The sequence below is a fragment of the Pangasianodon hypophthalmus genome, chromosome 1 (assembly GCF_027358585.1).
Source record: "Pangasianodon hypophthalmus isolate fPanHyp1 chromosome 1, fPanHyp1.pri, whole genome shotgun sequence".
Taxonomy (NCBI): Eukaryota; Metazoa; Chordata; class Actinopteri; order Siluriformes; family Pangasiidae; genus Pangasianodon; species Pangasianodon hypophthalmus.
The window spans coordinates 18,362,027-18,375,131 of NC_069710.1; the positions used below are offsets into that span (position 1 = coordinate 18,362,027).

A 13,105-nucleotide genomic window follows, 5' to 3' on the forward strand; every position below is an offset into this window, starting at 1 on the left:
TTCAGGTTTGGCCTGCAGACAGGGGTTATATGGCAGCTGAACAACATTATTAAGGTAGCACAAGGCCACTAGTGGCTGCGCTGCATGGCTGCATCCCTGGCTTTATGGTGTGCTTTTCCTTAACACCTCATCAGTTTCCAGGTGGCACAAAGCTAGAATGGCTGCTCAAAACAAATCCCACTCCCCTCTTTTTACCACCAAACCAGCTCCACACAGCTGCCTGAAGAATAACGTCTAATCACGTCCCAGACTGCAAGAAGTTTTTATTCTAACACATTACAGTCCTGACAGTTTGCCATGTTGTAGCCTGTATGTGCATGAAGGATAAATGTAGCCAATTTTGGACCAAGCCACTGTGAGGAAACGCTAACATTTGTTCATTGTAGATAGAAATAGATGGTGAATGCATTCTAAAGTGCTGTCATCTCATCTGTCTCTCACAGAATCACATCGCCTTCGATGAAGTCACATGACCTTGAGTCAGCAGTGTGGCAGACGCATTGGACATCCACACTCTTTACCGTGCAGTCGTCATAGTCATGGTGCAACACTACCCGCGTCAGTCATATCCTCTATGGTGGTGTTTTGGATCACACCCCACTCCCCACCCCCACCAGCATATGTGTGTACTGCTGTTTGCACAAGGTACCCCCACGACCACACCCATTCCCCCTCTGGTTTGTGTTTTTTGATCATGAGCCATGACAATTGGAACTCAAATCAACCCAGGATTCACTGTGTGTAGCTGGAGGGACTGTGTCTGTGTAAGACAAACAGAATTTCACACTTATCAAATTTAAGAAGATATGAACTTATTGCTATTGATGTGTGTATTTCCTTCTTATTTTTCACACTGTATCATATGTATAATACATCGTGGTATCATTTTTTTTCAAAACAAATGTGACATAATATTTAATTCTTTCACTTGAAAATCAAATCAGAGTTACCCATGCCCACACACAGGTCATGAAACTTTTTAAAAATCTGTTTAAGAAGTGCACTTCAATTAAATTCAAGGAATCTCAAGACATGGCACCAAAACCAGAGGTTATGAACCTCCGCTGATAAAGTGGCAGCATAAGTCCATAGAGAAGCCTTATGGAGCCAGGTATCCTGGTCTGCTGTGCATCCTCCTGTCCCTCTTTCTGCTGTGTGAAGAATGGATCAGTTGTGTAGACAATCACCACTGCTCTTTTAGAGGCATTCCTGGAAAATTTACTAAATAGAAGTTTTGCATAAATGCAGATATATGTCAAGAGCTTCAATTAATGTTCACATCACATATCAGAATGGGGAAAAATTTGATCTCAGTGACTTTGACCATGGCATGGTTGTTGGTGCCAGACAGAATGGTTTGAATATTTCAATAACCGCTGATTAATGTTCATATCAGACATTTGAATGGGGGAATCGAGGATCCTGATCCTGGAATTTTCACGCACAACAGTTTCAAGTCTCTAGAGTTGACACAGCATGGTGCAAAAAAAAAAAAATTCCAGTGAGCGGCAGACAGACAGGTTTGAGCTGACAGGAAGGCTACTGTAACTGAAATAACCACTCTTATCAAACATGGTGAGCAGAAAAGCATTTCAGAACACACCTGAACTGGACATTTGATTACGTGACCATTGGCCAGCCTGACAAGAGGACTTTCTCCTCTGTCCTCTCTCCTCAACAAGGTGTTTCCACCCACTCACTAGATGATTTTTTTGTTTTTTTGCACCATTCTATATAGACTCTTATGTGTGAAAATCCCAGAATCAGAAACCCAGATCACATTTTTCCCCATTCTGATGTCTGCTGTGAACATTAACTAAAGCGCTTGACCTGTGTCTGCATTATTTTATGCATTGCTCTACTGCCACATGATTGGCAGATTGGATAATTGCATGAATGTGTGATAGAGGTGTACAGTTGTTCCTATTAAAGTGGTTGATGAGTCACTTTATAACAATACACTTTATAACAATCACTTATAAAAACAATACTTGAACCAGCCATTTAGGTAAGACCATTATGCTGAAAGCGGATTCTGTTTCTCTCAGGCCTGTGTTATTTTTAAACTCTTATTTTTGTTTCTCATTCTTTTAATTTGTTTCTAATTCCATTAATTGGCATGTGATAGTTCTGTTATGTCTGGAGAGATGCCATAGATGACACCTGTAACATGAAAATCAAACCGAGATACCTCAGATGCAATGAATTAAATGAAAAGATGTAAATCTTTATCAATCTAATCTCAAATACAGGGTGGAAGAAGCAGATTTATAGAATATAAGCAGTAGAATATTTGAGCTGTGTGTCAGCCCCATTGCAGTACCCTCTGGAAGATTAGCAGCCAGTCCAAGGTGCTACATGATGATCACTTTCTGCACTTAAAAACGCTTTGGCATTTTGCAGTCGCCCCTGCTTGCTCATGTGACTAGTTCATAGAAGAGCAATAACATTTAAAGCTTTCCCATTGGCATGGACCCATTTGGCTGTTTCTCTGGATATGATCTATTTTTATATCAGAATTCCAGCACTTTAAACCACATAAATGTCACCTGCAAACTAAAAGAAGATCCTTTAAAATATCCATTACACTACTACTTTCATAAGCACTTATAGTGATCATCAGGATCTATTAATCTAATGAATGTGGACTAAAGTTACCGCAGTGCTTGTAAACAGTATTACAGTATAATTAATAAATAAGACATGAAGAGTGAAAATGCACATACAGTATAGTTCGTCAGATTTTCTTACTGTTTATTTTCTCAAGTTTGTACAGTATGTGTTATGTGTCTTGTAAAATAACAAAAAGTATATATTGTACCATGTGTGCTTCATCTTAAATTTAAAAGAAAAAAAAAATTCCTGAGAATTTGTGGTATAACTTGTTGAATTACAGTTCCAGTGGCTGGAATTAATTTCTCATTTTAAGTACTGATTTGTTTATAACATTTCTATTTTGCATATTATCTTCACAACTCCTATTTTCTATTCCTTTAAGAGTTTGTACAGAATCTTTGGTTGTAAAAGTGTGTTCTTACAACCTTCTGAACTTTTTTAATTGCTAATTTCTATCGCCATTCACCTGTGACATTCCCACTCGTGTAGCTGTTGGTTTTTGTATGAATGTTGCAGGTTGGCATCTTATGAATTTTAATTAGTTCCAGCTCACCGCTTCATTAAAAATATTGCATCTCATCAAATCATGACCTTTTACACTGTAGAGGAAATGTCTTTGAATAAAATATATTCTGACCTTGTTTGGCTGCTGTTTGCCAGACTGACATGTTGTGTGTGTGGAAAAATATTACATCCTTCTCAAAGATGGATTCAGGCATTCAGACTAGGAAGTGTCTCGAGGCGTCTCTGTCCTCTGACCTGTGGGAAATTTACTGGTTTGCTCTGTAGTACTTGGAGAATGTGGAATAAAGTGATATCATGTGAAATGGCGGAGGACGCGTTGTTCCCATGGCATCCTGATGGATACAGCATGTCCTAAGATGCAAACACAGAGATGAAGTGCATCAGCAGCCTCACATTTATATCTGTCATTCAGTAACGTCTGTCTCATCTATTGCCCTTCATCACAATGCTTCTGTTCCACATGCACTCATTTCTCTTATGTTGTTTTCAGATAGAACAGCGAGATCTCCTCCTACTCTATCACAGTAACTGTGTACCTCTCCCCCCTGAAGATATGAAGCTATCAGCTGCCAGTCAAGTCTCTCTGACTAAACAAGGTTTGCCATGGACCACTATCCAAATATAATGCAAGTTTGGAAGTGTACGTAGCATGATGCACAGTGAAGAGCTTATGGCTCCTTCAGTTATGCTGTAGTTATGCAGATGTGCATCAGCTTGTGGTATTGCTTTTGTTTTTTGTTAAACATAATATCAATCAGGCCACTTATATTGGCTCTTATTCAAGTTGTATATGGCCAAATCTGATCATAAAACAAGTGTACGCAAATTCCACTGACAGTTTCCTCATTCCTTAAATTCATCTTTGGTCTATCTTTATGATCAAATTCATGTCTGGTTGGAGTGTGTGTAAATTTGAGTGTAAAATTTTAACCTCAAAATGCTACTTGGATCTCAGTTAAATAATCAATACCAGTATCATCAATAAATACAGCACTTAGTCTATAGTAATTAGAGTAGTATAAATAATGTGGATAAAATAGCAACTAACATAGAAAATCACAATTGTATGCACGAGAACATCATACTAAGATGTAGGTAGTTTTGTGTTGAGTGTGAGTTTGATAATTTATGAAATTTACAAAGGTACAGACATGGAACTTTATCAGCTCATTAGTCCTGCAGTTGAGTAACAGGTGCATTTATGTACAAGAGACCTTATAATGCACTATTTAAAGATACTTATATCACAAGTTTTTTTTGAGGTTATTATTTAATATCAAAACTAACACATGCCGAAAAGCTTTTATTAATTTTGATAGTCATTTCAGTGCTTAATTAATTTGTCAGCTTTTTGTTGATATGAAATAAGGACTTGTTTAGGAAGGAAACCGGACTGACTTATGTATATTTATAAATGAAGCTTTAATTAATCTGTTAATCAATTAATACAACACAAACATACACAAACGCACACAACAGTTGACCTATTCATGTTCTAAAATGAATAAAATCCTAGCTAGTAATAGACTTTCCATAACTACCTACAGCTGAGGTTGGAAAATAATTCTGTTTTCATACTAATTATGGTCTTAAACAGCTTTGTTATAAAATAGCACACTCCCATACATATGTCTTTATTTGCAGCAACCTCAGACAAAAGCACCTCCAGCTCAGCTTCCCTGAAATGAATCAGGTGCAGATTCATTTATACGTCATTCCCTGCGTTCAAATCTGTACTTGTTTCTACGCAACTATATAATAAGAGCCATCGCCTTCTTGAAGTTACAAACATACAGCATCTCAAAATCTCAAGAAACAGATTCTGAAGCCTGTGAGCAGTGTGTGTGTTTCCTTATTCTGATTTGCACTCGCAACAATGGCATTGTTTTCCTGCTGTGACACACACACACACACACACACACGGTTGCCATTGGTGCTAATTGTTAATTAACCACATCTTCAGAAGAGTTAGAAATAGAAATCATGAATAAGAGACGACACAGGGCTCATTCAAATGCTTTAATCTATAAATAGTTCTAAAAATTTTCTTCTGAGCAAAAGGCTGTATAAATCCTCTGTACCCAATAACTGTATTTATCCAATACTTATATTCATAATCACAATAAATGACGTGATACATTTTTCTGGGAGTATTATGAGTATGGTCAGCACATATTTAATGGTGACTGACTGCATCGTTACTCACAGTTAGAAGTAACTGATTGCATATTAATTGCATGTTAATTTATTTTTAGAGTTGTAAGCCCAGAGGTCTTCAGATCTCTTTTTAACATGGTGTTAGTGTTTTGTTGGCACGTTTTCAGCACATCTAAAAATTGTGATGCATATAGTGATTGACCATCAGGAGACGCTTCTATGTTTGTGATGTATTTAGCCATATTTTGCCAACCGCTACTACAAACCCAATGTTTGGCAAAGACATAAATGTTTGACACTTTTTTTTTCCTCACTGAGGTGGTATGTTTGTTTTAAACTGATGCTTGTACTGGGAGAAAAAAGCAAATCATCTGACTATTACAGTGGCAAGCTGTGCCATGCGTTGGTGCGATAAAGGCGGATAAATGGAGAAAGTAGCTGCTTACCGACAACCAGCTCACACTGTTTCTGTGAACCTTATGACCACCGTCTTGCTGCTCCAGTTCCTTGCCACATCCTTCTGCTTCTGCTTGCACTGCACTCCACAAACAGCTATACAGGGCATGGTTACATGGGTCTGCTAGTGTAGCTGGCCTTGTGCCATCATCATTGAGCAGGGCTTTGGATTCTGATGTCCAGCAGAAGCTTTTCTCCACATGTCGTTTATGCACCTGGACACCTTTATGACCAACAACTGGCCTCTGGATCACTGGCCTACGTCTGCAAGCAGGAAGGGCATTTTTGGGTGACTGCACCTCCAGATGTGCCAGTCTGGCCAGGCTCTCATGGCACCACTCCAGTCTCTGGGCAGCTGGCCATTTGCAGAGATGCAGAGGTTCAGCAGCTTTTGCTTCACGGTTCATTGGAGCAAATCCTTTACATCGCCAGGGCAACGATTCCTCAGATGGCTGCTCACGAGTGGCAGGAGCCCATTGTAGCAACGGCTGACTCCGTTTTAGCTCCAAGATGCTTGGACTGGGGCTATAAATGATATTTTGTTTATGGGTCATTGAGTGAGTGGACATTGTGTTTATTGGGAGACATTCCATGTCTGAAGTGCTTTGGCTCAAATCGTTGGGCCTTGCTGGGAGAGCCACAGGAGATTTATGAGAGGGAGCATTATCTTGAGATGTGTCACATCTTGGGCATGATTTTTCTGCCACATCATTCCCCTCTGAGCCAGAGAACCAGGACTTAACAGTTAAATGAGGTGATAATACAATGTTCCTTTCATCCAAATATCTGCATTTCTCGTGCTGTTTAGACTTCTGCCAGCCATGAAATGCATTATCATCTGCAGTGAGAGAATGTGCTCATGTTAACTGAGAGCAAAAGGAATTAAGGAATTACTTGAATCTTTTGTGTAGCCTCAGTGGGCAGATCTACACCTGAATTGAATACCAAGCATGAATATTGACATTTAAGGCATTCAGTGAATAATTGTGCGATGAGCGAGTAGGCAGTGATGCTTGTTGGCAACAATTAAAAGTTTTGCAGTTTCCCTAAACTCATCCTAATCATCCATGCTGCTTCTATGTATCTAGTTTTTGAAAACAAAAAATCTGCTTTAGGAAAAAATTAAAATATTTAAATATATATTTATATAACACAGCCCTCTCTCTCTCCATTGTGGCCAGCTTGTTTGTGTGTGGTGTGAGTGTGTTCAAGCAACTGCATTAGGGATTCTGAGAGTCCCCGGCCTTGTTAAGCTGATGATTAATCACAGGCTCCCACTATAAATGTCAGAGCTAAAGCTGCCGTGGACCGGCTCTGATCGATGACTTACTCTCTGGCTCTCTTCCGCAATGTTAGCCCTGTGTGACACAGAGGGACAGGACGCCACTCATTACTCCCAAATGCCACTGAGCCACAGGACGATAGGGCAAAATTCTGCATTCAAATAATTCAGACTTGTGTGAGTATGCTGTATGTCTTGTCATGCATGTGACTGACAAACATTGTCTTGCTTGCTGAAGAGAAAATCCCAGGCTTGTTCCCTAAACATTTGGGGAAATAACCCAATTCTTCTGAGGTCTGTGGATATCTGTTTACTCGAGCGTAATCCCCACTGCGCACTGATTTCGAGTCATGTTGGGAATCGCCTCACACATAATGGATGCTTCTTGATCCTAGCATGGAATTCAGCATGGCAGCGGGTGAAGGAACAGTGTAATTAGACCACTGACAGTCAATAAAAACTGGGCCAAACCATGCCCCTATTTTTAACTGGCAACAGGAGAAGCCAGTTGTGATACTTCCTGCCTCTCACTTTATGTATACTGGAAATATGCCCAATCTTAGACAAAATTCAAAAAATCTGAGGCAGGGCTACCTTTTTAGAAATGGTGTCATAAACATTTCTGGATGACAATTTTGAAGGAACAATGCAAAGGTCATTCTAAGACAATTGATATGAAATTATTTGTTATGAAATTACTGATGAGACTCAGATTGAACATTATGGCCTTGGCACAAAGCTCTACATTTTGTAGAAACTCAACATTGCTCATTGGTTCCCTAAGAACACCATCCCCACTGTGAAGCATGGTGGTGGGAGCATCAAGCTGAGACTTACCTTTGGCCTCTTGGCTGCTTCTCTGGCTAATACCCTCCTTTTTCTTTAAAGAACATAATTTAATAAATGGCCTCCTCTAGGTAGAGTAATGCTTGTGTCATATTCTTTCTATATTTTACTAATGGATTTAATAGTGATGTTCAAAGTTTGGGATATTTTTTTATACACAAACCCTTATCGCTACTTTTCCAAAACTTTGTCCTAGACTTTTTTGATAGCTCTTTGTCTCCATGATGCTGTTTGTGTAAGTATGCTATGCTATGCAGAGATCATGTAACGCTTTAATTACACATATAATCCATTCAACAATTTACGTGACTTCTGATAGCAACTGGTTGCACTAGAACTAATTTAAGGTTTTCACAGCAGCAGGGGTGAATACTTATGCAATCACTTTAACATTTTTTCATTTGTAAATTATTCTGCAAACTATATTGATTCCTCCCACTTCAGTATTATGGGTTATTTTGTGTAGATTCATGATTTATTACCTACAGGTTCTAACACTACAAAATATGGAAAAGCTCAAGGGGGGTGAATATTTATGCAAAGCACTGTACTGTGAGAATAAACTAACTCAACATTTTATATCATTACCTTTTTTAACCCATCTTTACCAAAGGTCCCAGTAATTCACGACCTGATTGTATATCCTGTTCTATCGCTTATGCTAAATCATATTCTTAAGAAAAGAATGGAGGAAATGTCACTCAATATCTGTTTAGGACTTTGAGCAGGCATTAGGGCCATGTATTGGTGAGCACATTGACTTTACTTTGCTGGTGTTTTTTTCCCCTTTGGTTGATGCTCATTAGTTTGTGGTATTTTGCTTTTAGCACGTTTATTGTTATATGGGTTGAATTGGCCTAACTGAATGGGTTTGATTGCTTACCATTGGGTCCGTTGTCTGCACCAGAGCTCTCCCAGCCGCTGTACAGCTCTCTCTTTTCATCTTTCCTGTTGACACATCAGCAGCACATGCGTAAAGAGAAGGATGTTCTGAATGCATTCATTAGAGTGCTTCAAGCCTTTTGATAGTGCTGTGTAAGTCTTTACATCAGAAACAAATCGTAGACTGTAAGGTACTATTTTGTGTAGTAAAAATGCTGTCAGTCAGTCTTTGGATCATTTCTAAGATTCATTACTCACTTTTAAAGTAAGTAAAACATGATTTCATTAAGAAATGTCTAGCTGTGCATTTTGTTCATTAGGAGGAAATATAATAGACATATTGTGCCGTCTTTGAGAAAAAGGGCTTAACCAACTTCACTGTATTCAGTGGAGTTGCCAGTGTCTGATGGATACAGTTGTTTTGGTAACAGCCATGAAAAGAAAGGTACTTAACCACACAATGGCATTATAGACCATGAACCGTGGTGATAAGCTGTGAAATGAACCGAACATTGAGTTTTGTCTGAGCAAAATCAATGTCCATTTGTTGTACAGCTCATGAACCCTCTCTGCAGCCCATGTCCACTGAGTCCTGAAATGGCTGCAATCATTCCTGTGGAAAATGTCCCATTTCCACTAATCAGATTATTCCTCTACATGATTCCATGTAGCAGAATTACACAAAATTACTTTATTTAAGACAACCATGGTAACAAGCCTGGCCTCAAGCATTTGGATTTCCCCCTCTCAGCTCTACTTTTGTTTCTGCGTGTTACTGAAATTCTGTCATCATAGCTTGCCACAGTGGGGTTTTTCTGTCCTTTATTCTCTGATAGCTTTCAGGCAGAATCACTGAGAGAAAATGAAGGCAGACACTGAACTCATGGACAGCTTTTCAGAGCCTCTGAGAGCCCAGAGAGGAGAAAACAGAAATTCTGCTGCATGATGAGACCTGTTCATTACCCCTTATTTTCTCAGGTCAGAGATCAGCCTCCGGCCTGTCTGAGCCTTGTTCATTTTACTCCTGCTTATAAGCTGAGCTGAGAGTCAATATGTCTTTATAGTCCAGTGAAGGAATTAAATATGCAGTGTAATATACAAAAACTACTATATCAGTGGTGTCATTTCAGGTCTCAACAATGATCAGTTTGTTTTTGCAGCTTGAGAGGTAAAAATATGTTTAAAACAAAGTAATGGATGGACGTGTTGATGATATGGATGTGAAACTGAAAGCAATACAATAGCTCAATTGGATTTTACGTTTAAATATTGTGTAAAAGCATACTGCTGATCAAACATATAAAAGCAACATACCTTTTCTTACTTGTTTTCTTTTCAGCAGAAACCATATTGCATTTTATTCCCACACCAAGGCTTTATAATACTTGGAGGACTTGACAAGAGTGCGCAGTGAGTTCCATTCACACAGCATGTTGAGACATACAACAGTAAGAGGGTACTTGGTAACACTTCATTAGACACATAAGGTGAGGAGGACAGCAGGAAGTCTGGGAAACAGGTTCTGCTTGTAAACAGAAACTACAAAGGTGTGTTTTTGTTCTGTCATATAAATCGCTCATGTCTGAGTAACTCAAATATAAGTTTATAAGCCCATGCAGTGGCTTTAAACTATGCCTGCAATGTGTCAGTCTCTTTTTAAAGGCTTAAATCTTTTAGTAAAGTTGTGTGCAAATGTTTTTTCCAAAGCAGACAATAAATTGGGTGATGTTTACAAATAAATTTGGCTTATTTTCTTACAAAATTTTGTGCATTTGAAAAAGATGATCAAGTGATTTAAACTTTTCAATTTAGTCCATGTATAAGATTATAGTAACTGCAATTGCAGTCTATCAATCAAGGTTCACATTAGTGAGTCTCCTTATATGGAAATTTAAACAAACTCAGGAGATCTCGTAGGATGTTTTTCCCTGAAGTAAGCAGATATTAATGGATACCACATTTCTTGTGTAAATGGTCTTGCAAACAATTTACAAATACATTTGCGTGTATCTAGCTAGATAAATGAGACCCAATATTCACATACATCTAGTTTTGGTACAGCTTGTTATAAACTTGCAAATCAAGTCAGAGACAAATCATAATCAAGTTCACAGCATCATAATTAAATCGTGTTTAGGGTTTGGATCGTGAGGGTAACAGCTTTTACCTGAAGTGTGTATTTCACACCTCCTCAGCAGTAAGCTGAGCTGCTTCATCCTAGAAGCAGCTGGTGTTAATGACAGCATGCAAATGAACTCTCCATTGTTTTTTTCCTTTCCTGTGACTTTTTCACATTATGAGTCAGCGAACGCTGTAGTCACTATGTGTACATGCAGATTTGCAAATACTGTATTTAACCAAAGTAGGATTTAATGAGGAATGCCTCAGTCCTCCTTTAATTCATGTAATGCACTTACTAGTAAACTTTTATTGAATGGATATTAAACACAGGAAAGTTGTAGTGCAGAACTGTAATTACAGCCCATAACAGTAGAATTATAGAGGGCAAAAAAGTCAGCATAAGTGTAATTATGTGGCATAAGTGTAATTATGTGGCGTAAAGTCCAATATTTTGGTTCGGTAAATTTTAAAAAAAAAAAAAGGTCTAAAATCCCTTTCTGAACTTTCACAATAGTGCGAGGAAGAATTATAACATATAAAAATCTAATTGTGTAGGAACATCTGAAAGTTTCAAAACCTTAATTTATATCAAAGTGATTTGTCATTTTTTGAAGGGTTTCTACTGGATAAATGTTTATCTTGATCTACAAATTCAAACTGCATAGACAGCCCCAGAGCCAGCACTTATACCACTGAAGCTCATGGCTATAAAATTATCATATAACGGTGGGAATCCATGTATTATAACTTCTCACTCTCAGCACAAACAAAAAATAATGTTTCATGTATTGTTTTCCATTAAAAAGTTCTTTAGAACCCTGTTAGTATTATCCTATGCCATCTTTATCTGATTTTCTTCTGTATTACACCTTCTTATATTTCATCTCATACTGGGACTATAAAACCTGGTTTCATGGTGAAGAACCCATTTCCCAGTCTGAGCTAAAGTCTCCCAGCGAGGCAAAACTTAATGAATAAACATGCAAAGTCTGACGCTAGACATAGCATATGAATGTAAATTTGACTGCCTTGATTACAGTTCAGTCAGTAATGGAGATCTGGACATTTTCCAAAAGACATGCAATGGTTTTGAGACAATTTTGTTATGTATTTTTATTGACGGTTAAGAAGAGTAAAATGGTTTTGTCCCCATATTGTAGTTCTTTAAGCAGTCCTCAGAGACAGTCCACATTTTTGCTCAGTTCTACGTCACACAACACAGGCATGGAGCAAAAAAATGTGCACTGTCTGGTTTGTGACCCACTGCTGTAGAAGACATTCACTTATTCAAGTGCATGAATTGTAATGACAGGACATTTTTGTCAAGTGACAAAGCAATTCATTGAAGAAAAAAAAAAATACAGGTTTCCGGGGAGTATACAATGACAGCTTATTAATGTTCCATTAATATTCCATGTAACATTAATGTTCCAGTCTTATAAATCAGAAAGAACAGTCTGTGCCTGGTGCCTTAGCTTGTAAATTAAATGAGTCTACAGACAGCATGTGGCATAATCCTGCCTGTTTTTCAAACCACAGAGAGAGGTGCAGTCTCTCTCCTGTATGTGCACAAATTAAATTGCTGATCAAGGCAATAATTTTAGGGCACAGTGTTATTTGAAGAGAGCAGATAAATGTTTAATGTGATTAGGCCAAGCGGGTAACCTATCTGAGGATCACAGAGCTCTGAGTTCATTCAGACTTAGAGGAAAAATCAGATAACAAGGAAAACAAAAAGTAATTTCTAGCTGTATTAAATGATTTTCTTCAATTACAGTTTATCACCATGGACCTAAAATTCAGCATGCCTTATGTCACAATTTGCACAATATGCAAATATGTGTGCATGAGAACTGATGCATAGTATATTGAGTATATATAAAATATTTACACTTTTTCATTTATATGAAGCATTTCAGATGGTTCCATGGTTGTAAAACATGAGCATGTTGTAAACAAAAAAAGAAAGATGTATAAGAACTTGTATGATTTAATCTAGTAACTCTAAAATATCTTTTTGAAAAATAATCCATAGTGCAAGATAATGCCATAAAAGGCACCTGTTTTGAATATTTTGAGCTATACAACTGGATTTCTCATTGGCTTGTGAGCAGGTGATGAAAGACTTCAAAGAAGCTTAGACCTTGATTTGGATAAAAGCAAATGTACCAAATAATTATAGAACTAAATTCAAAGACTAATGGCATCCAAATATAATAA

General features: G+C 37.9%; 2 protein-coding genes across 3 annotated transcripts in view; one reads left to right on the forward strand and one right to left on the reverse strand.

Annotated features, from left to right (window-relative positions):
- plppr5b (phospholipid phosphatase related 5b) overlaps nucleotides 1-3,257 on the forward strand; it is a 57,151-nt gene extending 53,894 nt beyond the window's left edge. Inside the window, exons 8-9 of one of the 2 annotated variants that reach the window (XM_034308516.2) lie at nucleotides 6-54; nucleotides 444-3,257. In XM_034308516.2, the coding sequence (XP_034164407.1) occupies nucleotides 6-53 (48 nt within the window). In that variant the 3' untranslated portion in view covers nucleotide 54; nucleotides 444-3,257. The remainder of the gene's footprint in view (nucleotides 1-5; nucleotides 55-443) is intronic. The other variant, XM_026925966.3, reaches the window with a different exon arrangement.
- Nucleotides 3,258-3,323: 66 nt separating this feature from the next.
- Nucleotides 3,324-11,834, reverse strand: LOC113534081 (uncharacterized). Its single transcript, XM_026926679.3, has 4 exons — nucleotides 10,079-11,834; nucleotides 8,766-8,830; nucleotides 5,745-6,592; nucleotides 3,324-3,492 (listed from the first exon to the last, which is right to left on the reverse strand). The coding sequence occupies exons 1-4, from the start codon at nucleotides 10,111-10,113 to the stop codon at nucleotides 3,328-3,330; spliced, it is 1,113 nt and encodes a 370-aa protein (XP_026782480.3). The 5' UTR covers nucleotides 10,114-11,834; the 3' UTR covers nucleotides 3,324-3,327.
- Between the last annotated feature and the right edge of the window lie 1,271 nt (nucleotides 11,835-13,105).